We start from the raw sequence: 26,581 nt of genomic DNA, 5'->3' as shown, positions 1-26,581 counted from the left end.
TGTGGCCACTTTCTGGCTCCTTTGCACCTCCTGATTAGTGCAAAGGGGACAGATATAAGTGGGGAATTCAAACCTGTACCTACACTGGATTGGTGTGAAACATTCCTGTTCCCCTCAAAATATCTCCTCCCCCAAAAAACTAGCAACCTCCCTCCTCAAAAACCTTTGTTCTGTTGAGTGACAGTTTAGCAGAACAGATCAAGCATTAATTAGTGAAGACACTCTGCGCCTCATAGAATTGAAACCTAACTGCTGAGCCTTTTACCCAACCAGGTGAGTACAAATGGGACACCTTGAATAAGAATAACTTACGTTAGCAAAGGCTTCAGGATCAGGTCTTTTAAATTCTATGTTAACAGAATTGAACTTTTTTTTTTTAATAGGAATCTTTCACCAAAATCCTGTGTAGACACAAATTGTTTAACTTCTTATTGCATCTCCTGATCATAAACAAAGGCTAACTTCTGCTCTCAGATATACACTGTAAAGCCTGGTTTACACTACAAACTTAGGTCAATGTAAGCTGCCTTGCGTTGACCTAGTTATGCATGTATCTACTCTTAAATTTGCCACCCATTGATGTCAGCTCTCCATTATGCCGACATAGTAACACCACCTGCCCGAGAGGCACTGAGCCAGGGTTGATGCACAGAGGGCAATGCAGCACAAATGTAGACACTACATTACCTATAAAAACAACAAGGAGTCTAGTGGCACCTTAAAGACTAACAGATTTATTTGGGCATAAGCTTTCGTGGGTAAAAAACCTCACTTCTTCAGATGCATGGAGTGAAAATTACAGAACCTATGCCAATTACATTACATTACCTATGTCAATCCTAACAGTCCTCCAGCAGCCATCCCACAATGCCAGATACTGACCGCTCCGGTCATAACTGTGAACTCCACTGCCAAGCGTTCACAGAGACCAGAAGCCCACCCCTGCTTTACAACCTCACGAATTTTTGAAATGTCTTTTCCTGATTGTCCAGCTTAGCAAACACACCTAGTTGCTGTGTGCAACTGCCCAGCTGACCAGGCTGGCTACATGCTCCAGACATGCTTTGGCTTGGAGCAGACAGGAGATATTGGATCTCCTGGGGCAGTGGAGAGAAGAGGCTGTGCAAGCACAACTACGGACCAGCCACAGAAACATGGACATCTATGAGCAGATGGCATGGGGGAGGCAAAAGAAGGGGTACAACAGGGATCAGCAACAGTGCCGTGTGAAAACCAAGGAAAAGGCCAGGGAAGCCAACAGGGATCTGATGCCAAGCTACAGACCTGCCATTTTTACAAAGAGCCACATGCAATACTTGGCAGAGACACCACCACCACCCCAAAGACCACCATGGATACCTCCAAGGAGCCCAAGTCACAGGCTCCTGCCGTGAACTGTGAGGACGAGGAAGAGGAGGAGGATGGGGGACAAATGACAGGGGGAATCCAACTATGCCGTGAGCCAGAGCTGTTTGAGGCTCCACCGCAGTCCAGTCAGTCCCAGCAGTCGAGCACAGGTGAGCCCAGTGCAGGGGAAAGAACCTCAGGTAAGTGTGTAAATTTATTTCCCATTACAGTGATGGTGCCCCCAACTTAACAGGACACAGCTATTGACTTTTCATTTACTTACTCATAGTAGAAGAGGTAGTGGTACAATAAAAAGAAGTAGAGTTATCTGCTTTTTATTCCCCTCTAGATTTAGCAGGGGAGGGGAGGTGGCATGCAGAGCAGTTTGTTTACGTTCGCAGGGATGTTCCCTGAATCCTTCTGAGAGATCACAATGAAGCTTTCATGGAAATAATCTGTAATCCAGTCCCGAAGGTTTCTAGGGATGGCCACCTTATTTCTTCATCCACACCAGGACACTTTCCCACTCCTGTCAGTGATAACTTCGGCCGGGACCATTTCAGTACACAAGTATCAGAGGGGTAGCCGTGTTAGTCTGGATCTGTAAAAAGCAACAGAGAGTCCTGTGGCACCTTTAAGACTAACAGATGTATTGGAGCATAAGCTTTCGTGGGTGAATGCATGTGACATGCATCCGACGAAGTGGGCATTCACCCACGAAAGCTTATGCTCCAATACATCTGTTAGTCTTAAAGGTGCCACAGGACTCTCTGTTGCTTTTTTCAGTACACAGGCTACCAACATATAGACCCAGAAAGCTTTGGACGCTAGTAGCAGCTGCGTTCTCTGTGCCTTTGTTACCCTCAGAAGTGAGATACCAGCTAAAAGCACTACCACTTGCAGAAAATGGTGCCAATGTTCAATGCCACCATTGCCCTATGCTCAGTTTCATATAACCTAGCAATCCCCTCTTCAATTTCCTCACCGCAGAGGGCCATGCTCCCCGTGGCTGGTGCTGTGAGTGGTGCCGTGCACAAGCACTCAGAAGCAGAAGTGTCAATAAGTACATCTTATTTAACACTTTAGGGGAGCAAGGGAAGGGAGTTCTGCATCTTAACTTTCACTTTCCGTTCTACTATACTGATAGCGGTACCTCTGTGTGTTTTATCTGTAGCTGCTGCCATTGTGGCCTTGAGGAGTTCCCCTCCTTGCCTGTGGAACTCCTCATCTAGATAAAGAGGAGAAAGAGGAGGACTCGGGATGACATGTTCAGCAAGATCCTGCAAGCCAGTGCTGCATCAGACCATGAGCAGAGGGCCTGGAGGATGAACACTACAGACTGTACGGAGGAGGAAAGAGTGGAGAAGAGAAAAGCCCCGGTGTCCCAGCAGGAAGAGGAGTGGGAGATGCACCAGGACATAATGGGGTTTCTTCAGCAGCAAGCTGCAGGCTCTTGTGGACCTACAGGTTCAACAATCACAGGCTCACCTCCCTTTGCAGTCCATGCAGAAGTCCAGTATAGCACCTCTCTACACCAGCCCCACCATTCCACATGGCATCAGGGCTGCATCCCTACCCCACCACTCCACACCAGGGGACAGTAAGGACAATCACAGCTTAACATATACACATCAACTATGGCTCTCACAGGTCAGTGTGTATAACTAAAATGGACATGAATATTATTTGTTGCTGTGGGTAAAATGTGCGCAGTACGTTTTTTCCCCCTAAAGCTTCTCACCCTCCCAGAATACATGCTGTGTCCCCCAGGGGGGCCTGCCCCCCCTCCAGTTTGAAGTTCATGGGATTTTAAAAATAGGTGTGAAAATTATGGGATAGAGATGGCATAATAAGGTGGAGAAAGTTGCATGATTGGAACTTGAGCCCAGAGTCCCAGTCACCCCTGTGTTTCTGCCCCACAATGCATTGTCAAAACTTCCCAACAGACAGTGCACTAGATGGCGGCAAGTTGGACACTGGGATACCTACCCATGACGCACCGCACTGTGCATCAAAACAAGCACTCCTGGTGAGTAATGCGAGGAGCCAAGAATGCACATGCACAAGCAATATACAGTGGCTTTATGCCAACATAACTTGCATCAGCAAAAGTTTGTAGTGTACACATGTCCTTAGCCCCAAATATCTCCACTGGCTTCAGTTCAACTTACTTCAGATTTACTCTGGCTCAGCTAGAAGTAGAATCTGTCTCTAAATAAGCCTGACTAAAAAAAATTATTTTTACCAGCATTTATTGTGTTCAGTAACTTAACATAATCACAACATACTACTAAAAACCACACCAGCTAAATTTCTTCCTAAATACACAGTTCTCATTTTACATTTTACACACCCACTTCTCTGTCCTTGGTTTTGTATTGTTCTGTACTGTCCCAGTGTGGGCCTTAAACTATAAGCCCTTCGGAGCAAAGAGCTTCTTAAATGGCACAGTTTGCTTTCTGCACGATGCTATGTATACTCATGATGCTATGTAGCTAACAACAATTATACAATAAGCAGCTGTAATGCACAGTCAAAAGATATATATGTAAAAAAACAACTTACTGTGTACTCAAATGAACTAAAACTCCTCCTGTTACATACAGTCCCATGCATTTTGGAAGCTAAGAGTGCATCCCTGTAGAAATGCCTAAGTTCACAGTATTGTAATGCACACAGTGAGCAAAGAAAGCACTCAATTGTACAACCAAGTATTAAAGGCCACATGACTGTCATATGACTATACTTGCATGCAATTACTTCAATTTTTCGGTGTTTGATTACCGACCAGTGGCTTTATCTTATCAAGTTATTTGCATGCACTGAATTTAGGAACTAATAAAATACACATTTTTCTCCAGAGTCTTAGGCCCCAATCCTGCAAAGAGCTCCATGGGCATAGGTGCTGGCACTAGGGGTGCTGCTGCACCCCCTGGCTTGAAGCGGTTTCCATCATATACAGGGTTTACAGTTTGGATCAATGGCTCTCAGCACCCCACTATAAAAACTGTTCCAGCGCCCCCGGCCATGGGCATGGATTCCTGTGCCCAAGCAGATCCCCACTGGTTTCAATGGGCGTAAAAGGGATCTAACTGCATGGAATTCATTTCAGGATGAGGGCCTTAGTAACCAGTACTCTATTAACTGTGTGCACGCACAGCCATGCAGCAATCTTGTATACACTACGCAAGTCAAAAACGGTTCCACTCACATCTCCTCTGTGCAGCCCCAGCAGGGACATGGTGTGACCCTTTAAGACCCTGAACTGCCCCTGCCCGCTGTGGCCCGTCTCCTTGCTGTGGGAGGAATGGAAGTGTTTCCAGTCTCAGGGACACACTCAATCTGGCTGTGAGGAGACGAGGCACTTGAATACCCCTTGTGCAGGAGTTGAGGTGAAAGTCTGGTACCATCCCAGGACAGTGGAGACTCCGGAGCTGCGACCTGATAGGGCCATAGCACCGACACACAGTTGGTTTCCACTCAGCAATTGCTGCTGCCGGCGGAAGCTGCAGCCTGGGCCCCATCCTGAGAGCGTCCAAGTTGGGGATCTGAAATCCCAGACCCAGGGGAGGTGCAGTCAGACCCAGGGGAGGTGCAGTCAGACCCAGGGGAGGTGCAGTCAGACACTGCGCCCCCCCACCCACACACACGGACTCCTGGTCAGGCTCCTAGGGCTGCCTGCTACAGAGCTAATCACTTTCCTCTAGGACCCCGCAAATGGCAGTGATGAGAATTAATGTATGATACTGAGGGGCACCTTAAGGCAGCTCCCTGTACACACATGTGCACACTCCTACACCCTGTGCACAACCCTCTCATACCCACCTCCCCGTGTACACCCCCTCTCACACACACCCCTGTGCACATCCCTCTCACATGTACCCCAAATTAGTACAGTAAGAAGACTTCAAAAAACAAACAAAAAAAGTGTAAGCTTGCCCCAGGACACAAATGTAGTGTTCAATGGCGTTTGTAGCCCACTCAGTACAAAGGAAATTTAGAGGGAAAGTTGTTAGTAACAGAGGCCTACCTAAAGATCAGCTATAATGGGGTTCAGCCTCCCACAGCATTTGGTCTACAGTATCTTCAAAAATGTTCCAATGCAAAATTTTATACGCTTGCAGAAGAGGGTGGGAGCCAGCATAATTCCTCTGTCATCTTAGCCACCCAGGGTTTCCAGAGACAAGCCTTTTAAAGGCCTTTTCTCACTGTGATAAGAAAGTAAAACCACATCAGAGACAAAATCTGCTCTCACTGAAGTTAATGGGAAATCATTTACAAGCTTTCCCGCTACACATGCATTGAGATGCTCAAGGTATTAACTAACAATACCCTGAAAACGCTGTGATAAGTTCACACATGGCTACATGTGCCTTCAGTCCCTAGGGCTGCCAACCCTGCAGCTTTCACAAAGGCTGAAGTCACAAGTCAAATAATTTGTGATTTTAAAAAAAAATCAAAAAAAAAATCAGCAGAATGTTTAACACATTGGTGGGGGAAAAAACTTATCCTTTTATATCAGATGCAATTTTAGTGCTGCCACAGGAGGGACTATAGAAACAAAAACATTATCAGTTCTCTGAACTGATAGAACAATACAAGTTTTATGTGGCATCATCATTGGTGAACTGGGAGATATCTGCATTATTCTCATAGATACTATATGTAACTCGGTGTCCTTGTTCCATTTTGTATTGCTACCTGACATGAAGCATAGGATTAAATCAAAGGAGGCTGTAAAGGGGCTGGTAAGGAACCAAGCAGGACAGATGACACAGATAAGACAGCTTCAAAGGAGTTAAGATAAGAATGGCTGGGCCATCAACTGGGGGGAGAACTAGCAGGCTCCATCCAGGCCCTCCAGGGTATGGGGTACTCTTCCCAAGGCAATGGGGTCAAAGGAGATTCTTAAACCTCAAAGACCCTAGGAAAGGGAACAGGTGTGGGTTAGCTGGGAGAGGCTTTCCAGCATGTCTGTGAAAGCTGACAGGCTGCTAAGATTTACTCAGCGATAGAGGAAGCACTCTGTAAAAAGTGCAGGCTGTTTCTCCCAACCCAGACACAGAATAAGTTGGTCCTGTCTTGAGCTATGGATAGTGAGGTTAAAACATAGGTAAGGAAATGTGTGTACGACTCTTGTTTTATATGTTGGCCCTGTACCATTTGTACCTTTGGGTGAAAGACTAAATAATGCCTCGTTTTGAATAAGTTGTTTTTGAGTCATTTGAATCAGGTGCTGTCACAGGTTCCCAAAGAGAAATTCTTGCAGGATCCAAACTCCAGTTGGCCCTAGTGAAGTATTCCTGGTTGGTTCCCAATAGGGTGAAACCCAGGTCCTGGTCTAAGTGTGGGTGAACCACAGAATTCCAGCCCAGGAGAGATAAAGGCCCAAGGCCTGGTGCCTGTGGGGGTGCACATGGCAAGACTCCGAGAAGGGACAGCAGCGCACCCTGAGAAGAATGATGGTAACCATGACACCAACTCCATAGGAAAATACTCATGGGCCTTCTTTGAGGCTTGATCCAAAAGAAAAAAATCCTCCTGTGAGAGAGTGATTGTGTAATATCTAAACAAGCAGTACTATAGGGGGAGGGGAGTATTCCATTGGAATAGGGAGCATCTTGTGACTGTAGTGCGGTTTAGGGAGGTTGTGCTGTCTGGTAGCTGCTGAGATTATTTTCTATTGCATAAAGCCCCTGGGGGCTTATTCGCCACCCCCTATACTGGAATTTTCAACTTCTGTGATGAATCAGACCTATAACTCCCACAAACAGGAGCGGACCTAAAATAGAAGATTAGGCAGAATGTGCAGTTTTCAGTTTGCAGCCTTTGCTCTTGCCAGCCACATACTCTGCTGTTTTTAAAAAAGGAACTCCCTCCTCTACTTGGGTCTTAATCAGGGGCTGGAAGAGTTAGACCAGAATGTACACGTGCTCTAGTCCACCGGTGAGCAGCATAAGGAGGCGCATGGACAGCTGTCTCATTACTGACTGGTCTTCTGAATTAAGCCCTGGAGAGGCTCTATATTATTCCTGGAATTTTTGCAGATTAAATTCTGTGACTTTGGCCCTAATTCTCATTACATTCCAATTTTCTTGCAAATTCAGTCAGCACATTTAGCAACACAACACTTCTCCTAGCTATGTGAGAAATTGCTTAGCTTGATCCAGGAAACAAACACTGGAATTCTATTATGCATAGGTTTACCAGGTTCAGAGGTGCCAACTTCCCCAGTTCCCAGGTGATAGTCAACCCTCTCTCCGCCCCGGGCCCAGCCCCCACTCCACCCCTTCCTCCAAACCTCCTCTCCACTCCCTCCCCCACCTCTTCCTGCCCCCACTCCTCCCCTCCCCCGCAGCACCTCCTGAATGTCACTGAACATTGTGGCGGGCGGGAGGCGCTGGGAGGGAGGAGCTGAACCACAGGGCTGCTGGCAGGTGCTGAGCACCCACTATTTTTTTTCCCCGTGGGTGCTCCAAGGCTGGAACACCCACAGAGTCAGTGCCTATGACCAGGTCCATACATCTGGATTTTCCCAGACATGACATCTTTTTTGGTCCTCCGATCTCCATTCAGGAGGACTTTGACATATGAACAAGTGTCCGGGAAGTATGATATTGCTTCACTTACTTCTGTGTTGCTTCTGGTGGCGGTGCTGCCATCAGAGCTGGGGAGCAGGAGAGCAGTGGCTGTTGGCTGGGCACCCAGCTCTGAAGGCAGTGCTGCCGTTAGCAGCAGTGCAGAAGTAAGGGTGGTAGAAAGAAACTGTACAATAGAAACTGTACCCCACCTCGCCCTTCCAGATCCCCCTCCCTCTTCTCCATCAGTGTCCTCTATTTGAGAACTTGAAATATGGCAACCTAATTATGCAAGAACTAGATTATATATGTTGAAACATTACCTTTAGTTCGATCATGTGTGAGTGATACATTCCGGTCTATCCCACCATACCTGACTGGATAACCGTGTCCAGAGGGATCACTCCCAATGTGGTCAAAAAACAAAAATGTTTCTTGCAACTTGGAATGTCCGTACCCTACTAGACGAATCAAAAAGTGAAAGACCCAAATGCAGAACAGCAATTGTTGCCCAAGAACTCTCGAGGTACAACATTGACATCACTGCTCACAGCAAAACAAGATGTGCAGATGAAGGCCAGTTGAGGGAAGAGGAAAAGGAAAACCAGCAAGTGACAGGCAAATACCCGGTGTTGGCTTTGCAATCAAAAACCTTCTAGTCAACCGCCTGACTGAGCTCCCCATTGGCATCAATGAGCGCCTTATGACCCTCTGTATCCAATTGGTCAATAAGTCATTTGCCACTACCATCAGTGCATATGCACCAACTCTTGACGCTGAAGAAGAACAGAAAGAATCTTTCTACACTGACCTTGATAAAATTTTGTCATCCATTCCAAAACCAAATAAGACAATCCTCTTAAGGGTCTTTAACACAAGAGTTGGCCGAGATGGAGTAGCATCATTGGGAAGGAAGGAGTGGGCAAGACCAATTCCAATGGCATCCTTCTACTCAGCAAATGTGCAGAGCACGACCTTATGATCACAAACACAATCTTCAGACAAAGCAACAAGTACAAAACAACTTGGCAATACCCCCACTCAAAACAGTGGCACCTCCTAGGTCTTTGTAAGAACACAGGATCTAAGAGATGTCTAAATCACCCGTGTCATGAGAGGAGCAGATGATTGCTGGACTGACCACACACCTGGTGAGGTCAGTCATGTCCATCAGGATTGCAGCAAAACATAGAAAGCAATCCAAATCACACAGATGGCAATAAAACATCCAATGACTTCAATCCTCAGTGCACCAAGAGAACTTTCAAACACTCCTCAGTGAAAAACTGGCCATATGCACACCTGGAAATGACAACACAAGTGTCGAAGAAGACTAGGAAGCCCTAAAACAGACCATCTATGAGGTTTGCGAGGAAACCATTGGCCTTGCTACCTGCTGCCATTGGGACTGGTTTGACAACAATAACAGCATTGAGATTACAGCCTTTTTGGACCAGAAGAAAAAAGCTTTCTGCAACTGGCAAAACCAACCACTATCCAGTCAGAAGCAAAGTTCTTTCTCAGCTCAAAGCTGGAGTTCGAAGGAGGAGCCGAGAAATCAAAAACAAATGGTGGGAGGACAAAGCAAAGAAAATCCACAGTGCACAGAAGGAAAGAGTAGCAAGCAATACTTTCACAGAATTGGTAAATCAGATGAAGGAAAAATGGAACAGTTCACAGAGCACATTAGGAGACAGGAGCTGCAACTCGATCGCAGGGGAGTGAATAAAAAAGAATTTCAAAGTAAAAAACTGAAATTAAGCGGGTTTACACCTAGAATTGATTAATTAGCACATGGAGTTGCCCAAAAACAGTTAACTACAGCAAAAAAAGGGCACTCCCACCATCCATTTGGCATGCACACAAAAGCAACAGACACTAGGGGAACAAATTCAGGTTTTACAAGAGCAGGTAACTACCCCCAGGATAAAAAACAGGGGCGCGGTTCCCAACTGTGCAGGTTCACAACGTGGACGTGTTTGTCTGGCCTACGGGGCAGTGGAGAGTCCCGCCACTGACTGAACTGGTCCATTGTCAGGGGACACATATTCGTAGTATGTCCTGTAGAGTCTGCGGGGAACTATTACTGTGCTTTGTTGGACAATAAACCTGGCCGGGTGCCTTTGTACCTTATCATAGTCTGTGGTCATTGGGGGTTCTCTCGGAGTCTGCTGTGTCAGCGATCTGCGCAGAGCCGGGGCAGCACACAGAGGGAACACACGCACACAGCCGACTGTTATCAACATTGAACAGAGCAGAGCACCACACCGGTAGCATCTAAAGACAATGTGGAGCTTTTTTTTGAGAGACAAAGACCCTGTATGGACCAAGGTCATGTGGCCTCACTCCTTGGAGATCTAAAGATGGTAGTACCCTTCTTAAAGATAACGAATCCAAAGAGCGCTGGAAGGAACACTACCAAAAGCTTCTAAATAGAGAATGGACAGTGACTGATGACACCATCGACTCCGTCCCTCAGCACCAATCTGGGAAACTCTTGCCAACCCATTAACACCTGAGGAGGTCTGCAAAGCAATTAAACAAATGAAGAACAATAAAGCACCAGGTCCTGATGGCATATCAGCTGAAGTACTGAAAGTAGGGGGAGAAACATTGACTAACAAGCGTCACTTGCTGCTTCTCAAATCTGGTGCACAGAAGAAACCCCTGCTGACTTATGTAATGCTAACATCGTCACCATTTTCAAAAAGGGAGACAGGCCAACTGTGGCGACTATCGAGGCATTGCCCTCCTCCCCATCGCTGGGAAGATTCTTACTAGAATCTTACTGAATCACCTGCTCCCTCCCACCTACTTCCAAAGTCCCAGTGCAGCTTCAGACCATCATGAGGCACAACCGAGATGATTTTTGCAGCCAGACAGATCCAAGAAAAATGTCAAGAACACCACCAGGAGATGTATATGGCCTTTATTGATCGACTCTGTCAACCATGAGGTTCCGTGGAAAATCATGTCAAAGTTTGGCTGCCCAAGCAAATTTATCACCATTGTAAGACTCTTCCACAACCAGATGACTGCCTCCATCCTGTGCAGTGGCTCTACCTCTGAGCCTTTTGTCATCCGAACTGGCATAAAACAAGGCATAAAACTGGCACCCATTCTTTTCTCCATTTTCTTAGCAGCTATGAAAACATTAACCCAAGACCGTCTACCACAGGGCATTGGCATCCAATATCGGATTGACGGCAACTTCTTCAACCTTTCTCGTCTCCGTGCCAGAACTAAAGTAATATTGGCAACAATAAACAAACTCCAGTATGCAGATGATTGTGCTGTAGTTGCACACTCAAAGGAGGATCTACAAACAGCCATTAATTGCTTCTCTGAAGCTTACAAAAGCCTAGGGCTAACTCTGAACATCGGCAAAACAAAAGTTCTCCACCAGCCAGTCCCTGGTCAATCATCAGACCCAGCAAGGAAGATCTACATCAACAAAAACGAACTGGAAAATGTGGCAGCCATCTCCCACAGAGGGCAGACATAGACATCGAGATTCAGCACAGAATTCGCTATGCCAGCCTTGCCTTTGGCAGACTGTCTTACCAGGGGTTCAACAATCACAACATCAGAACACATACTAGACTTTTAGTTTATAAAGCGGTGGTAATCCCAACTCTCCTTGATGGCTGTGAGACTTGGGTGACCTACAGAAAACACCTGAAAAACCTGGAATGGCAGCACCAGCACTTTCTTCAGAAGATCCTCAACATAAAGTGGAAGGATTGTCGCACTAATGTCAGTGTCCTCAGAGAGGCCAACATCTTCAGTGTTGAGGCTCTGATTATCCAGCACCAGCTGAGGTGGAGCGGGCACTGTGTGCACATGCCTGATGTACACTTACCAAAATAACTGCTGTATGCCCAACTCACCAAAGGAGAAAGGAAATGGGGAGAAACGCTTTAAAGACACCCCCAAGATAAACATCAAGAGATATGGCATCGACACCACACACTTGGAGACAGCAGCCCAGGATAGGGATAACTGTCGAAGACTTGTCAGACAGGGAACGTCCACTTTTGAGGAAAATCACCTTGCCCTGGTTGCAGAAAAATGCCAGAAAAACAAAGGAAAGACAACTGTCATGCAGCAATCGCGGCCCAACCTTGTCTTCTAACACCACCTGCAATGTCTGCCAACGAGCCTGTGGCTCAATGATCGGACTCCTCAGTCACCAAAGGACCCATGAAAAATAAAACCTGTTAAAGAGATCATCGTCGACCTGAAGGGATTGCCGACGACAAAAGACGCTAGATTATTTGTTCCACTGCACTAAGTGCAGTTGATGTGAGGGGAACACAGAACTGAGTATCATCAGTATTCTGAATGTAGTGCAGCTCCACATTTCCTCACTACCTGTCCTAGCTACTTCTTATACATGTTGAGCAGGAAGGAAGAAGAAATTGACCCCTACTGTGCCTGACCCACATACAAGAGCTGTTGGAGCAAACGGGCAATGCCCCAAGCCACTCTTTTAGGCTTCCCAAATATAGACAGTTGAAAGTACTCCATACCAACTTCAGTCACGCCTAACAAGCAGAGATGTCCCAATAAAACTACAATCAATAGTACCAAAGACACCTGACAGATCTAATAAAATCATCATGGACATTGCTACCCCAAACTCAGGCCTAAAACCCAATCGATCAAATTCTAGGAATTCTGATGACTAAAGAAATTGATGTTTTCCTACTATAGCCTTTCAATGATGCTTCACAAATGGGAAGTTTGATCCAAGTCATCAGCTTCAAGTGATAATTTCTTAAAGCAGCTATTGTATGATTCTTGATTTAAGGACAGCAGGCACCCAGCCTCCCTGCATAGGGATGTGTTGACACACTCCACCAGCAATGGACCCGGTACTTCACCACTGGTTTACCCCAGTCAGGAAAGACACTGATCTAACTCACAGGTCATGGCTCAGAGAACTCCTAACAGCTCCAGAATCTCAGTGAGCAAGACTGGCCAAAACTATGACACAGAAAGGCTGTTGCTCTGTCTTCATGGAGGCAGACAGATCAGTACATATCTAAGTGATTCTATTCATAAAATAAACTGAAAACTCTTCAAAAATGTGAAAAACCTTGACTCTGTAACAGACTGAAGACAATGAGGATTCACCCACCTGGAATGGATCTGTCATGTGATACACTGCTAATACTACAATGAAGATGAAGACATTTATCTTCAGCTCCACATAGGACTTTAGAAATTCTCTGTATTGCAACTGACTAGATTTTGTTATCCGTGCTTTAGCCAGCTTCACACTTTCTCCAACACAGGAAAGGTGTGGAATTCATTCCCATTATTCAGTGCAAGATTAATTTATAAACAGCAAAACACACTAATTGTTCTGTGACGAATCACTAATGATACTTTGAAAATAGAAAGAATAGAAATATATATATAAATTCGAATCCTACAGCCACTGGACTCTAATAACACAGCATTTGTAAGTGCAGATTAAAAGTCTTTGCTTGTAAATTCCCACATTTCTGCCTCACATTCTTTTGTTATTGAGTTATTAATTTTTTTTATTCACTTACTATAAAACCCATTCATAATACTGGAAACTGTCATTAAGATAGTTGTTGGCATTCCTGCCCAGCTGCGTGCTGCTACGTTAGCAACAACACAGCTTTGTTATGCCCTTTTATCTTTTCAAACCATAAACTTTTCAGTAAATCTGGTTCCCTCTTTGGGTACTGTACCTGCAAGGCTCCTGATGAGAGGATGCCCTTCAGAATCCCTTTCTGAGCATGTTTAGCCGTTCTGAGACAGAGCAGCCTGTCAATGAGTGACCTTTCTCCATTTTTGTTATGAAGTTTTTTTTCTGGGTTGTTTGATTCATAGAAGCTCACATTATGACTGTGCCTATTAAAATGAGCCACCTTATCTACAACTACGTCATCTTCTCCTGTCTTCTCACCATAAACTGAAGTTCACTGTGGTGAATGCAGACGTGCACCTTCACATTCCATTTCATTTCTGACCTTTGGTCTGTGTACATTGTCTCTCAATGCAGACAAAATGGAAGATGAAATAAAAGGACGACAACAATAACAATCAAAGAGTGACTAAAACACCCTCCACTGGAAATCCTATCTGGCAATTTGTGTGTGTCTATGTAGAGTGAGAAGCAGACGCTGGATATTCTGGAGTATATATGCAATTAAATCTCTTAGTGTTAATGAGTTACATGTGTACTTTGCCAGGAGACTATACCGTCTGTTTGTTTAGGCTTATCAGGCAGTCAGAGATCAAAAGTGTGATTTGAAGCAAGGAAAGTGAATACATACCATTTTGCCATAATGAAGAGACACATGCAGAAATAATGCTTGTAAAGGATGAAAATTAACAAACAATGGAAATGTGATAAGAAAGAGAAAAATCTTGCATTGGGATCCGCTAATGTGCGTATGAGATGCGTAAGCACAAGAGTCTGTGCTAGCAAATACCAATGCAGGATCAGGGCCAAAACAGGGTACTGTGCCTCTTTGGAGATAATGGGATTAGCTCTAGCATAATTTCTTCTTTACGGGTAGTTTTTAAAGGACTCACGTCAAAATTTTGTCATTACGTTTTTTAAAATCCTTATTTCCATGAATTTAAGGGGATGCTGTTATGTTAAACGATGTTAAGCATTTTACCAATTTCAAAAATATAATATGCCCGTCAGCATTTATGATCGCCTACTTTTTTGCATTCCTTTTAATGAAAATAGCCTAACTTCACTTCTAGGTCTAGAAAATATTTTCAGGCTGTCCTGCAGAATATGCAATTTTTAAGTTGTGGACCCTACAAAGGAAATTCTTGTGTTTTAAAGAAAACTTTCCATTAGATTTTTCTTTTAAAATCATGTAACGATGTTTATTGGTTTTAAGTATTATAAAAGCTTTTAATATTGGGCCAAATTTGACCTGACAATATCTTTTTAAGTATCAGAGGGGTAGCCGTGTTAGTCTGAATCTGTAAAAAGCAACAGAGGGTCCTGTGGCACCTTTGAGACTAACAGAAGTATTGGGAGCATAAGCTTTCGTGGGTAAGAACCTCACTTCTTCAGATGCAAGTAATGGAAATCTCTAGAGGCAGGTATAAATCAGTGTGGAGATAACGAGGTTAGTTCAATCAGGGAGGGTGAGGTGCTCTGCTAGCAGTTGCGGTGTGAACACCAAGGGAGGAGAAACTGCTTCTGTAGTTGGATAGCCATTCACAGTCTTTGTTTAATCCTGATCTGATGGTGTCAAATTTGCAAATGAACTGGAGCTCAGCAGTTTCTCTTTGGAGTCTGGTCCTGAAGTTTTTTTGCTGTAAGATGGCTACCTTTACATCTGCTATTGTGTGGCCAGGGAGGTTGAAGTGTTCTCCTACAGGTTTTTGTATATTGCCATTCCTGATATCTGACTTGTGTCCATTTATCCTCTTGCGTAGTGACTGTCCAGTTTGGCCAATGTACATAGCAGAGGGGCATTGCTGGCACATGATGTAACCAAGCCACCCCTTAATCTTTTCTTTAAGATACATAGATTGATCTCCTTAAGTGTATAAGGCATATTGTCTAATTCTCTAATTGTTCTCATGGCTCTTTTTTGAGCCCTCTTCAATTTATTAACATCCTTCTTGAATTGTGGGTACCAGAACGGAATCCAGTATTCCAGCAATAGTTGTAACAGTGCCAAATACAGAGGTAAAATAATCTTTCTACTCCTACTTGAGATTCCTCTGCTTATGCATCCAAGGATCGCATTACCCCTTTTGACCACAGTGACACACTGGGAGTTCATGTTGAGCTGATTATTCTGGGAAGCCGGGACTGTGAAAAAGATTTGGGGGTAGCAGAGGATAGCGTCCCCTATCCTGTCAGTATGGCCTATGCTCTTTGTTCCTACATGTACACATTTAGCCATATTAAAACGTATATTGTTTGCTTTTACCCAATTTACCAAGTAAACCAGATTATTTTGAATCAGTGATCTGCCCTCTTCATTAATCCCCTCTCCCCCAATTTCAATGTTGTCTGCAAACTTTATTAGTGATGACACAATATTTTATCAATGACCTGGAATAAGAGTTAAATAGCATCTGGCCAAGAACAGATCACTGAGAAACCCCACTGGAATTGCACCTACTTGATGTTGATTCCTATTTACAATTACATTTTGAGACCTGTCAGTGATCTTGTTTTTAATCCATTTAATATGTGCCATGTTAACTGTATATACACCTCTACCTCGCTATAACGCGACCCGATATAACACGAATTCGGAAATAACGCGGTAAAGCAGCGCTCCGGGGGGGCAGGACTGCCCACTCCGGCGGATCAAAGCAAGTTAGATATAACGCAGTTTCACCTATAACGCGGTAAGATTTTTTGGCTCCCGAGGACAGCGTTATGTTGGGGTAGAGGTGTATATACAGTTAACATGGCACATATTAAATGGATTAAAAACAAGATCACTGACAGGTCTCAAAATGTAATTGTAAATAGGAATCAACATCAAGTAGGTGCAATTCCAGTGGGGTTTCTCAGTGATCTGTTCTTGGCCAGATGCTATTTAACTCTTATTCCAGGTCATTGATAAAATATTGTGTCATCACTAATAAAGTTTGCAGACAACATTGAAATTGGGGGAGAGGGGATTAATGAAGAGGGCAGATCACTGATTCAAAATAATCTGGTTTACTTGGTAAATTGGGTAAAAGCAAACAATATACGTTTTAATATGGCTAAATGTGTACATGTAGGAACAAAGAGCATAGGCCATACTGACAGGATAGGGGACGCTATCCTCTGCTACCCCCAAATCTTTTTCACAGTCCCGGCTTCCCAGAATAATCAGCTCAACATGAACTCCCAGTGTGTCACTGTGGTCAAAAGGGGTAATGCGATCCTTGGATGCATAAGCAGAGGAATCTCAAGTAGGAGTAGAAAGATTATTTTACCTCTGTATTTGGCACTGTTACAACTATTGCTGGAATACTGGATTCCGTTCTGGTACCCACAATTCAAGAAGGATGTTAATAAATTGAAGAGGGCTCAAAAAAGAGCCATGAGAACAATTAGAGAATTAGACAATATGCCTTATACACTTAAGGAGATCAATCTATGTATCTTAAAGAAAAGATTAAGGGGTGGCTTGGTTACATCATGTGCCAGCAATGCCCCTCTGCTATGTACATTGGCCAAACTGGACAGTCACTACGCAAGAGGATAAATGGACACAAGTCAGATATCAGGAATGGCAATATACAAAAACCTGTAGGAGAACACTTCAACCTCCCTGGCCACACAATAGCAGATGTAAAGGTAGCCATCTTACAGCAAAAAAACTTCAGGACCAGACTCCAAAGTGAAACTGCTGAGCTCCAGTTCATTTGCAAATTTGACACCATCAGATCAGGATTAAACAAAGACTGTGAATGGCTATCCAACTACAGAAGCAGTTTCTCCTCCCTTGGTGTTCACACCTCAACTGCTAGCAGAGCACCTCACCCTCCCTGATTGAACTAACCTCGTTATCTCCACACTGATTTATACCTGCCTCTAGAGATTTCCATTACTTGCATCTGAAGAAGTGAGGTTCTTACCCACGAAAGCTTATGCTCCCAATACTTCTGTTAGTCTCAAAGGTGCCACAGGACCCTCTGTTGCTTTTTATCTTTTTAAGATCGTCCATGCAGGAAAATGATTATCCATTACAAACACAGCCCTTCTTTTTCTAAAAAAGTGATAATACGTTGCACTTGTAGAGTGCCTTAAAGATGAGCCTATCAAAGCACTTCAGGAACATTAATGAATTTAGCCCCACAACCCCCCAGAGATCTAGGTAAGCATTAGTATCCCTATACTGAGACAGAGGAGTGATATAATTTGCCTAACATTACACAACAAAACAATGACAAGGCTGGAAGTAGAACCCAGAATGTACAACTGCCAGGCCTATGCTCTAACCACTAAGCAATTTTTCACTAGTTTTCATGTATTTTGAGCAAACACGCCTTGCATGACTTACCCAGTGGTGTAGGAAGTAATGTGAAGTTACACAGCATGGTCTGTGTACACCACCCACCATCCTCTTGCCTTATTTTCACTAGGAAAAATAGTGAGTTCTTGTTAGCCAATAAGTAGTAACAAGGGTAAAATCCTAGTTAAGGCAAGGCAGTACATTGGCTTAACACGAGTCAGCAGAAATACTAGGCTTTCCACTTTACCTTAACCTGCTAACTTCTGTTAAAACTACAATCTGCCTTTGCCTTGGTTATGTTTTCACTGCCAAAAAGGTTTTTACAAAGAGACAGGATATTCCCTTGTGTTAGTTCCCATGCATTAACTAATTCAAATTCAAACCACACCCTTTTTCCTAGCAGAGTCCTACCCTTGTAGAGCATGTGCCCCTCCACCACTTGCAGTGGACATGTTTCTCTGTCACTGCACTTACCCTTTGCAGCCCAGAGGGGGTTTAACCATCATGTAGTGCCTTGGGAGCAGGCAGCTGGGGATGAGGAGACAAATGCCTCTATCTTACCTAACCCACGTGCAGCAAATTTCTTCTCCTTTGCACCCACCCTCATGGGGAAACATCCCTCCTGGGAAGGGCAGGGGGAAAGCAGTGTGGCCTAGTAGGAGTAGTCACTAACTCAACAAGAAGTTTCAAAGTGGTAGCCGTGTTAGTCTGTATCAGCAAAAAGAACGAGGAATACTTGTGGCATCTTAGAGACTAACAAATTTATTTGGGCATAAGCTTTCGTGGGCTAAAACCCACTTCATCGGATGCATGCAGTGGAAAATACAGTAGGAAGATATATATGCACAGAGAACATGAAAACATGGATGTTGCCATACCAACTCTAACCAGACTAATCATTTAAGGTGGGCTATTATCAGCAGGAGAAAAAAAAACTTTTGTAGTGATAATCAGGATGGCCCATTTCAAACAGTTGACAAGAAGGTGTGAGTAGGGGGAAAATTAGCATGGGGAAATAGTTTTTACTTTGTGTAATGACCCATCCACCCCTAGGCTTTAGTCAAGTCTAATTTAATGGTGTCCAGATTGCAAATTAATTCCAGTTCTGCAGTTTCTCATTGGAGTCTATATTTGAAGTTTTTTTGTTGAAGAATTGCAACTTTTAGGCCTGTAATTGAGTGACCAGGGAGGTTGAAGCTTCTCCAGCTGGTTTTTGAATGTTATAATTCTTGAGGTCTGATTTGTGCCGGCAGGCCCCCAAGCCCCGCCCACTGGAGACCACGCCCCTCCCCAAGACACCCACTCTCTGGCTCCACCCCCATACAGACCGGGCCCCTCCCTCTAGTCCCTGCTAGCGTTCTAGCCCCGCCCAGTCCCAGCCCCGCCCCTCTTTCTAGACGAGCGGGAGCCAATGGGGAAAGAGGACTAGTCAGGCCGCGCCTCCAGCGGCGCGATCGCTTCCGGGGTGAAAGGTTACGCGGCGTTGTCCAAGATGGCGGCGGGAGGTTTCTGTTTGTGCTCGCTAGTCAGGTGAGGGGCGCCTCAGCTCCGGGGTTTGTTGGAGGAGGGAAAGAAAATAGTCCCTCCGCCTCCCCGCTCCCGTTTCCTGGCCCGCTGACTGGGGCGCCATTACCCGCCCGCAGGGGGAGCGGTTCGCTTCCTCCCGTGTCTACCCCGCAGCCGCAGGGCCGGGGCTTCCTCCCCGCTCGCTGAGTCTGCCGGCACCCGCCACCCGAGCGCTCGTCCCGCGCCGGGCAGGCGTCGCGCGGCTGCGTTCTGTGCGGGCTGGGCCGGAGCGCGGCACGGAGGTGGCCTTGGCTGAGGGCCATTGTTGCTCTTCCCCTCGAGCGCCGCTTGCTCCCTCCCCCGGGGGCGGGCTCTTGGCTCACCCCGGCTGCTCCTGCCTTAGGAGCTGTCGCACTACGGGCCGCCCTTGGAAAGGCTCCTGAGTCACGAGTCCTGGTGACTGTCAGTGAGACGCAGGCTACGGCTGCACTGGAGGCACTGCAGCAGCCCAGCTTTGTGCAGATAGGGTTGCCCCCTTTCTGATTACTGGTCACGGGACTCCCGAGACCCTGCCCTGCCTCTCCCTCTATGCTTTGCTCCCTCCCCTCCCAGCTGGGCTTCCTCTGCTTCGGGGCGGGGATGGGAGCTGCTGCAGCCTGCAGGTAGGAGAAAGCCCTGACTGAGCAGAGGCTGGTGTGGATTAATTACCTGGATCCTACCCCGGCCCTGCAGTAGCTGGACTTCTGGTGTCCAGTCAGTACATCTGACCGGACACTGCAAGGTCCCCTTTTCCACGGGACTTTGCAGTTAAAAACCAGGCACCTAGCAACCCTAAATTGCACTTGGACACACAAGCCAAAATCTGGACAGGTGGCAACCCTAAGTGCAGACACTACAGCAAGAGGAGGGGTTCTTCCATGGCCGCAGGAAATCCTCTCCGAGAGCCAGCAGCTAGGTCAGTGGAAGAATTCTTCCAATGCCCCAGCTGTGTCTAACTACATCACACAGGGCATGACATTGTTCACAGCTCTGAGTGGTGTAGTTATGCTGACTTAACATTGTACTGCAGACCAGGCCTAGTGCTCCTCAGTGCCCAGGTCACCTCTCAAAATGGAACTTAGGTTCCCAAGTCACTTAGCCATTTTTGAAAATTTTACCCCAAGTCTCTTATATGCTGTACTCTAGGTGTGGCATCTTGGTGACTCTGTGCCTCCCACTTGCTCAGAAGAACCATACAGAGGTGGCTAAAGCAAAAAATAGGGAGTATGGACTCCTGGTTTTTGTCCTCAGCTTTGCCACCCATTTGTGAGACTTTAAAGAAGTCTTAGTACTTCTGTACCTTAGTCTTCCCATCTGCAAAATGGGATTACACTGATTTACCATGTGGGTTATGGGATGCTTAATTTACTGTTAATAAAACAGAAAATGACTTGCTGTGTTGCTGTAATGTATAGGATCATCAATCAAAGATCAAGGAACTGTATATTCCCCCTCCCTTCCCCCGCCTCCCAAAAATAGTCCCTTCCCCAAAGAGTTTACAGTGGTTATGAGAAGCTGGAATAGATGGATGAGACAATCAGGTGAGGAGGAAGGGAAGGATGAAATAACCTGCTTCCTTTATTGCTATCGTGTAGTAAACAGCTGTCAACTCACCACCTGCCCAGTCAGTGTCTGTTGGCAGTAGTCTATAGGAGTTATGCCAGAGATAGCTATATTTTGGAATTTTTACTTTATTATAATTTTAGATCACCTCCATAAGCTTAGTTGTAACCTTCTTGTCTATTGCAGTCTTTCAAGCAGAGGTTTGAAAGCAAACCAGTAATAAGCTAGCTGTTAAAACAAGGTGCTGATATCCATTACCCCTGAGAGAGAATAATCTGAGAAATTGCCTAGGAAATATATATAGTATTTACTGTTTTAAATCATTTTCTTCCATATACTATTTTTTACAAATGATGTTTGAATTTAATTTCCCCTGCTTGTTCCAGGTTGCTGTGCTCATTGTTCATCCCTGGATTGTTCCTAAGTGGAGCTTTATGTCTCTGTTTGGTTGTACTACTGTGGGGAATACGGCTGTGGCTACAACAAAGGAAAAATCAGTTGGCCTCAACAGGAAAAGATGGGAAACATCAATTGGTTGTTGCATTTTTCCATCCATATTGCAATGCAGGTGGTGGAGGGGAGAGAGTCTTGTGGTGTGCCATAAGAGCACTGCAGAAAAAGTAAGTGCACATGCTTAGCAAAATGCAAGTTTATATTGCAGTCTGATTTTTCCTGATACTTTTTATGGTATTATCTATGCAGTTTTTGGCAGCCCATATATTTAAGTAGACCACATCTAATCCAAACAGTTGCCTGAGGCATTCAAACACTGCATCTTAAAACCTCTTTACCCTTTTGACATATCCATTGGTCTACACTACACTCTTCCTCCTTTTTACTTTTGGTTTGCACTAGAAGGACCAGTTCTGCAGTCTTGAAATTTCATCTTCTGAGTGGGAATATCCTGCCCTGCAAGTTGAATTCTACTAAATAACAACATGGTTTCTTTTAATTAGCCAAAAAACAACCCCGCGTTTTTGCAGATCAAAGAAATGTGGTTTTAAAAAAAATAAAATAAAAAATCTGGTTCAGTTAAACCAAACCCAATATTGTTTAAGGCCAGCATGTTTAAGACCGAGGCTAAAAGTTTGTTTGTAATTTTGAGACGGAAATAAGTCTCAGTTGCATAACACGTGACAAATTTTTATAGAAAAAGATTTGTGAAATTCTTCTTTACTGTACTCTTTCAGGTACAAAGATGCAATATATGTTGTCTATACTGGCGATAAAGATGTCACTGGAGAACAGATTGTAGAAAGTGCTTTCAGAAGATTCAACATCAAATTAACTCATCCTGTGAAGTTTGTGTTTCTAGAAAAACGTTACCTTGTGGAGGCCTCTCTTTACCCCCACTTCACTTTACTGGGTCAAAGCTTAGGGTCTGTGTTTCTTGGTTGGGAAGCTCTTATGAAGTGTGTCCCTGATGTTTACATTGACTCAATGGGTTATGCCTTCACATTGCCTCTGTTTAAGTACTTAGGAGGTTGCCGTGTTGGGTGTTATGTTCATTATCCAACTATCAGCACTGACATGCTTTCTATGGTTAGGAGTCAGAATGCCAGATTTAACAATGCAGCCTTCATTACAAGGAATCCCCTTCTCAGCAAACTCAAACTTGTCTATTACTACTTGTTTGCTTTTGTATATGGATTGGTTGGTTCTCGCAGTGATGTCATTATGGTTAATTCTTCATGGACCCTAAATCACATCCTTTCCCTCTGGAGAGCTGGCGCTTGCACAAGTGTTGTGTATCCACCTTGTGATGTTCAGACATTCCTGGATATTCCATTACATGAGGAAAAGAGCACCACAGAATATTCCATTGTCTCTCTAGGACAGTTTAGGCCCGAGAAGGACCATCCTTTGCAAATCAGAGCCTTTGCTAAATTCTTGGAAAAGACAGCTCTGGGGCAGCAGTCCTTGCCAAAGCTCATCCTGATTGGAGGCTGTCGTAACCAACAAGATGAGCAGCGTGTAAACAGACTTAAAAAGCTTTGTGAAGAGCTAGGCATTGACAAAAAGGTGGAGTTCAAAGTAAACATTCCATTTGAGGCGCTAAAGCAGTACCTGGCAGATGCAATTATCGGTCTGCACACCATGTGGAATGAGCACTTTGGAATTGGTGAGTACTTTTCCTTGACTTTAAGCACCTTAAGGCTCTGAATTCAGCTGGGGGAGGGGAGCTTGCTTTATGAACATGAACGAGGTACAGAAATAGGGACTTGCTTACTTTTCCCATTTGTGGAATGGGGTAAGACCGACCGTACCTCTCTGGTATGCGTGCAGGATGAGACAAGCTTGCATCCTAATGGATGGACTGATTACTTGGCTGTGGCTTCAGCAAGCTGAAATTGATGTAATCAGCCATTACTAAACTACAGTTAACAAAAGTAGCAACAGAAGTGACTTGCGCTGTACAGGACCATGATGTAAGTAAAGCCTGTTCAGTCAGTTCAGAAGCATAGTCTCTAGCTGATACTATATAGGAGGAAAATTCTATCTTGATGGTTTTTCTGTTACTGTCTTCATTCTCTTTCTTTGCCTACTCTTGCTTCTCACCTCCCCCTAAGCCTTTTTTTTTTTTTTTAAACAATACACCTCTACCCCGATATAACAACATGAATTCGGCTATAACACGGTAAAGCAGTGCTCCGGGGGGGGGCTGCGCACTCCGGCGGATCAAAGCAAGTTCAATATAATGTGGTTTCACCTATAACGCGGTAAGATTTTTTGGCTCCGAGGACAGCGTTATATTGGGGTAGAGGTGTATCTACTTTGTTTCCACCTGTGAGAATCTGTTTGTTGTCTTCCGTTATTGGCTTTTTCCCATTTCCTGCTACTTCCTATTGGATTTTCCCCTTTACTAAAACTGCTGAGACTTTTCATTCTTGCTCCCACTTTGCTGTGGTAAGGGGATAAATATTAGCAACAGTGTCAGTTGTAACATAGTTAGCTGATTTCTCTTATGATTGTGCAGTGATCAAAAATGTTTTCTTCTGTGTTCTGGTCCAGGCTCAGTACTTAGAATTACCTTCAATACCAGTAAATTTTTGTAATGGTCCCTCAAAGGAATTCTGGGCCTGTCAGGTCACAAGATATTGGACTTTTAAATCTGCAATTATAATTTTGCTCATTTCCACACCCACCCTCTTCCCAAAGACTTCACTTTTTGCCAGAATAGCATGTAGACACCCCACTCAGATTATGGCCCTGAATTCCAGGATGATTTAGCAGCTCACCTTTCAGGGTTTTTTATCTTTAGAAAATAGGATTCCAAGCTTTAGGATATAATTACAGCATTATTTTCTACCTCTGGCAATTCTTGAGCTTAACAGCATTTAAAATGTCAGAACTGCAGCAAAGAAGCAGAAAGGCAGTAATCAGAATGGCTGTCTTTTTAGGGTTGTTGTGTAATCTATGGGGGTCGAATACAAATGCTATGTACTATTCAATTCCAGCACTCTTCTAGTATTCGAAGGTGTTTTAACTATTTGACTTCAGCTGTTGCTAGTCCCTGGGGTTAGCAGTGTGCCTAGTTCAGTGCACCTTCATTCCGTCCACCTCTACTCTTTTCAATATGTAGCTTTTTATTCAAGTCATATTGTGTCTATTATACAAATCAGACTAGTGAAATATACTAAAAATCTCAACCTAGAAATCCAATGTTACAGTATGAGTTGGCTGTAACTTGAAAGATATGGCTAAAGCCTCTGGATAGCAATGACAAACTGAAACAGATTTTCTTTTGTTATAAGGCCTGCTACTCTTGTCAGACTGAACTTGAACTCAGATGTCAAACAACAGTCAGATGCTAAGAAATTAAATGATAAAACAGCACCTAATACCAGTTTAGAATTCTATCACTGTATGTCTTTTCCCTACAGTTTTAAGTGTTCTTGAATCCATAAGTAGAGATGGTCTTCCCCCCTTCCCCTCCCCCAAATTTTGATGACAACATTTAAAAAAAAATTGTCATCTTTCTAGAACACTTTTCAGAGTTCAGATGGAAAAACAAATAGAAAACTGGTTTTCCAATATCCCCCCCAAAAAAGGCTGAGTGAGCAAGCACTTTTGGTTTCACAGAAAGTTTTTATTTTTATCCAATCAGCTGAAATCTTCATTTTTTTAGTTGCCAAAAAAAAAATATGAAAATGTTGGTGTAGGTTTTTCAATGAAAAATGTGAAACATTTGGGAAAAAATGGTTCTGAAGTGTCTATTTTGACAAAAAATTCATTGAAAAAACACTTCCACTGAAAAAGCTCAACCGGCTCTATGTACGTATGAGAACTGTATTCTTAATAACATGTTCTTTGTATCTTTCCAGGAATAGTTGAATGTATGGCAGCTGGCACAATTATTCTGGCGCACAATTCTGGTGGCCCCAAACTAGATATTGTGGTACCCTATGAAGGACATATTACAGGATTTCTAGCCGAAAATGAGGACGATTATTCTGAGACCATGGCTCAGATCCTTTCTTTGTCTCCTGAAAAGAGGCTGGAAATCAGACAAAATGCTCGCCAGTCTGTGAACAGATTTGCTGACCAAGAGTTTGAAGGGGCGTTCCTATCGTCTGTGGAGCAGTTATTTAAATAAATGTCATGTTTGTGTACATGGATAAAAATAACTTTTTATACATATGTCACTTGTAAATATTTTTTCTAATTTATGCAATAAAGAGTCCTATACATCTATTAGGACATCAGCTCTGCGCATTAAAAGATTTTTATTAGGGGAGGGAGGAAACCCCATTCCATGAAAATTAACTTTTTTCCAATGGACTTACAGGACACTACTAAAGTTTCTAAATTCCTAATGTTTTCTCATGAGTAGTAGAGCTGCATGTGGAAACTCCTCATATTTAGGTTATTTTAAAGTTATTGTTTTTTTCTTTTGGAAGACTTCTTGCCTTAAAACAACAGGCAGGGAAAACAGATTGAGTGGCATGCTACAGTGGAGGGATTCCATTTTTTAAGATTAACACTTTGCTGATTTTGATAAGTTTTTTGTCTTGAGCATCTGACTTATCTCCAGGGTTAGTGGTAAAAGACTATTCTGAAGTTTCCAGTGATGGCTCTGCTTGCTCTTTGAGTACAAATGGCCACAATGAATGGTGCTTTGTATTTCTGATGCAAACCTTAATACATCTCTACTCCACTATAACACGGTAAAGCAGCGCTTTGGGGGGGGACGGGGCTGCGCACTCCGGCAGATCAAAGCAAGTTCGATATAATGCGGTTTCACCTATAACGCAGTAAGATTTTTTTTGGCTCCCGAGGACAGCGTTATATCAGGTAGAGGTGTATTACTAAATCCTCCCTGAAATATTACGTAAATCTACCTATATATATATATATTATATATATTATTAGGTACTCTCCTTTCACAATGTAAAAGAAAAGTTCAGTTTACAGTTTCTTTGCTTGCATTCCCTAATGCAAATTTTTCAGACATCTGTCTTAAATCGGAATAAACACTATTTTGCAGCCTTAGCTGTAGTGTTCACTAAGGTTTAATCCTACAGTGCTTTTAAAAAAAGCAGGAGCAGAGGTATAATTACTTGC

At 44.0% G+C, this 26,581-nt stretch overlaps 1 protein-coding gene across 1 annotated transcript; it reads left to right on the top strand.

Moving 5' to 3' along the window:
* The first annotated feature begins 19,380 nt into the window (after positions 1 to 19,380).
* Positions 19,381 to 25,956, top strand: LOC113406779 (GDP-Man:Man(3)GlcNAc(2)-PP-Dol alpha-1,2-mannosyltransferase-like). The gene is made up of 4 exons (XM_026653468.2): positions 19,381 to 19,438; positions 21,403 to 21,636; positions 22,207 to 23,138; positions 25,342 to 25,956. The coding sequence occupies exons 1-4, from the start codon at positions 19,401 to 19,403 to the stop codon at positions 25,611 to 25,613; spliced, it is 1,476 nt and encodes a 491-aa protein (XP_026509253.1). The 5' UTR covers positions 19,381 to 19,400; the 3' UTR covers positions 25,614 to 25,956.
* The last annotated feature ends 625 nt before the right edge of the window (positions 25,957 to 26,581 follow it).

This window comes from Terrapene carolina, unplaced genomic scaffold (genome assembly GCF_002925995.2).
Source record: "Terrapene carolina triunguis isolate 2854851 unplaced genomic scaffold, T_m_triunguis-2.0 Scaffold139, whole genome shotgun sequence".
NCBI classification, from domain to species: Eukaryota; Metazoa; Chordata; order Testudines; family Emydidae; genus Terrapene; species Terrapene triunguis.
The sequence above is the reverse complement of the archived record's forward strand: the minus strand, read 5'-3'. Positions and strand labels throughout refer to the sequence as shown.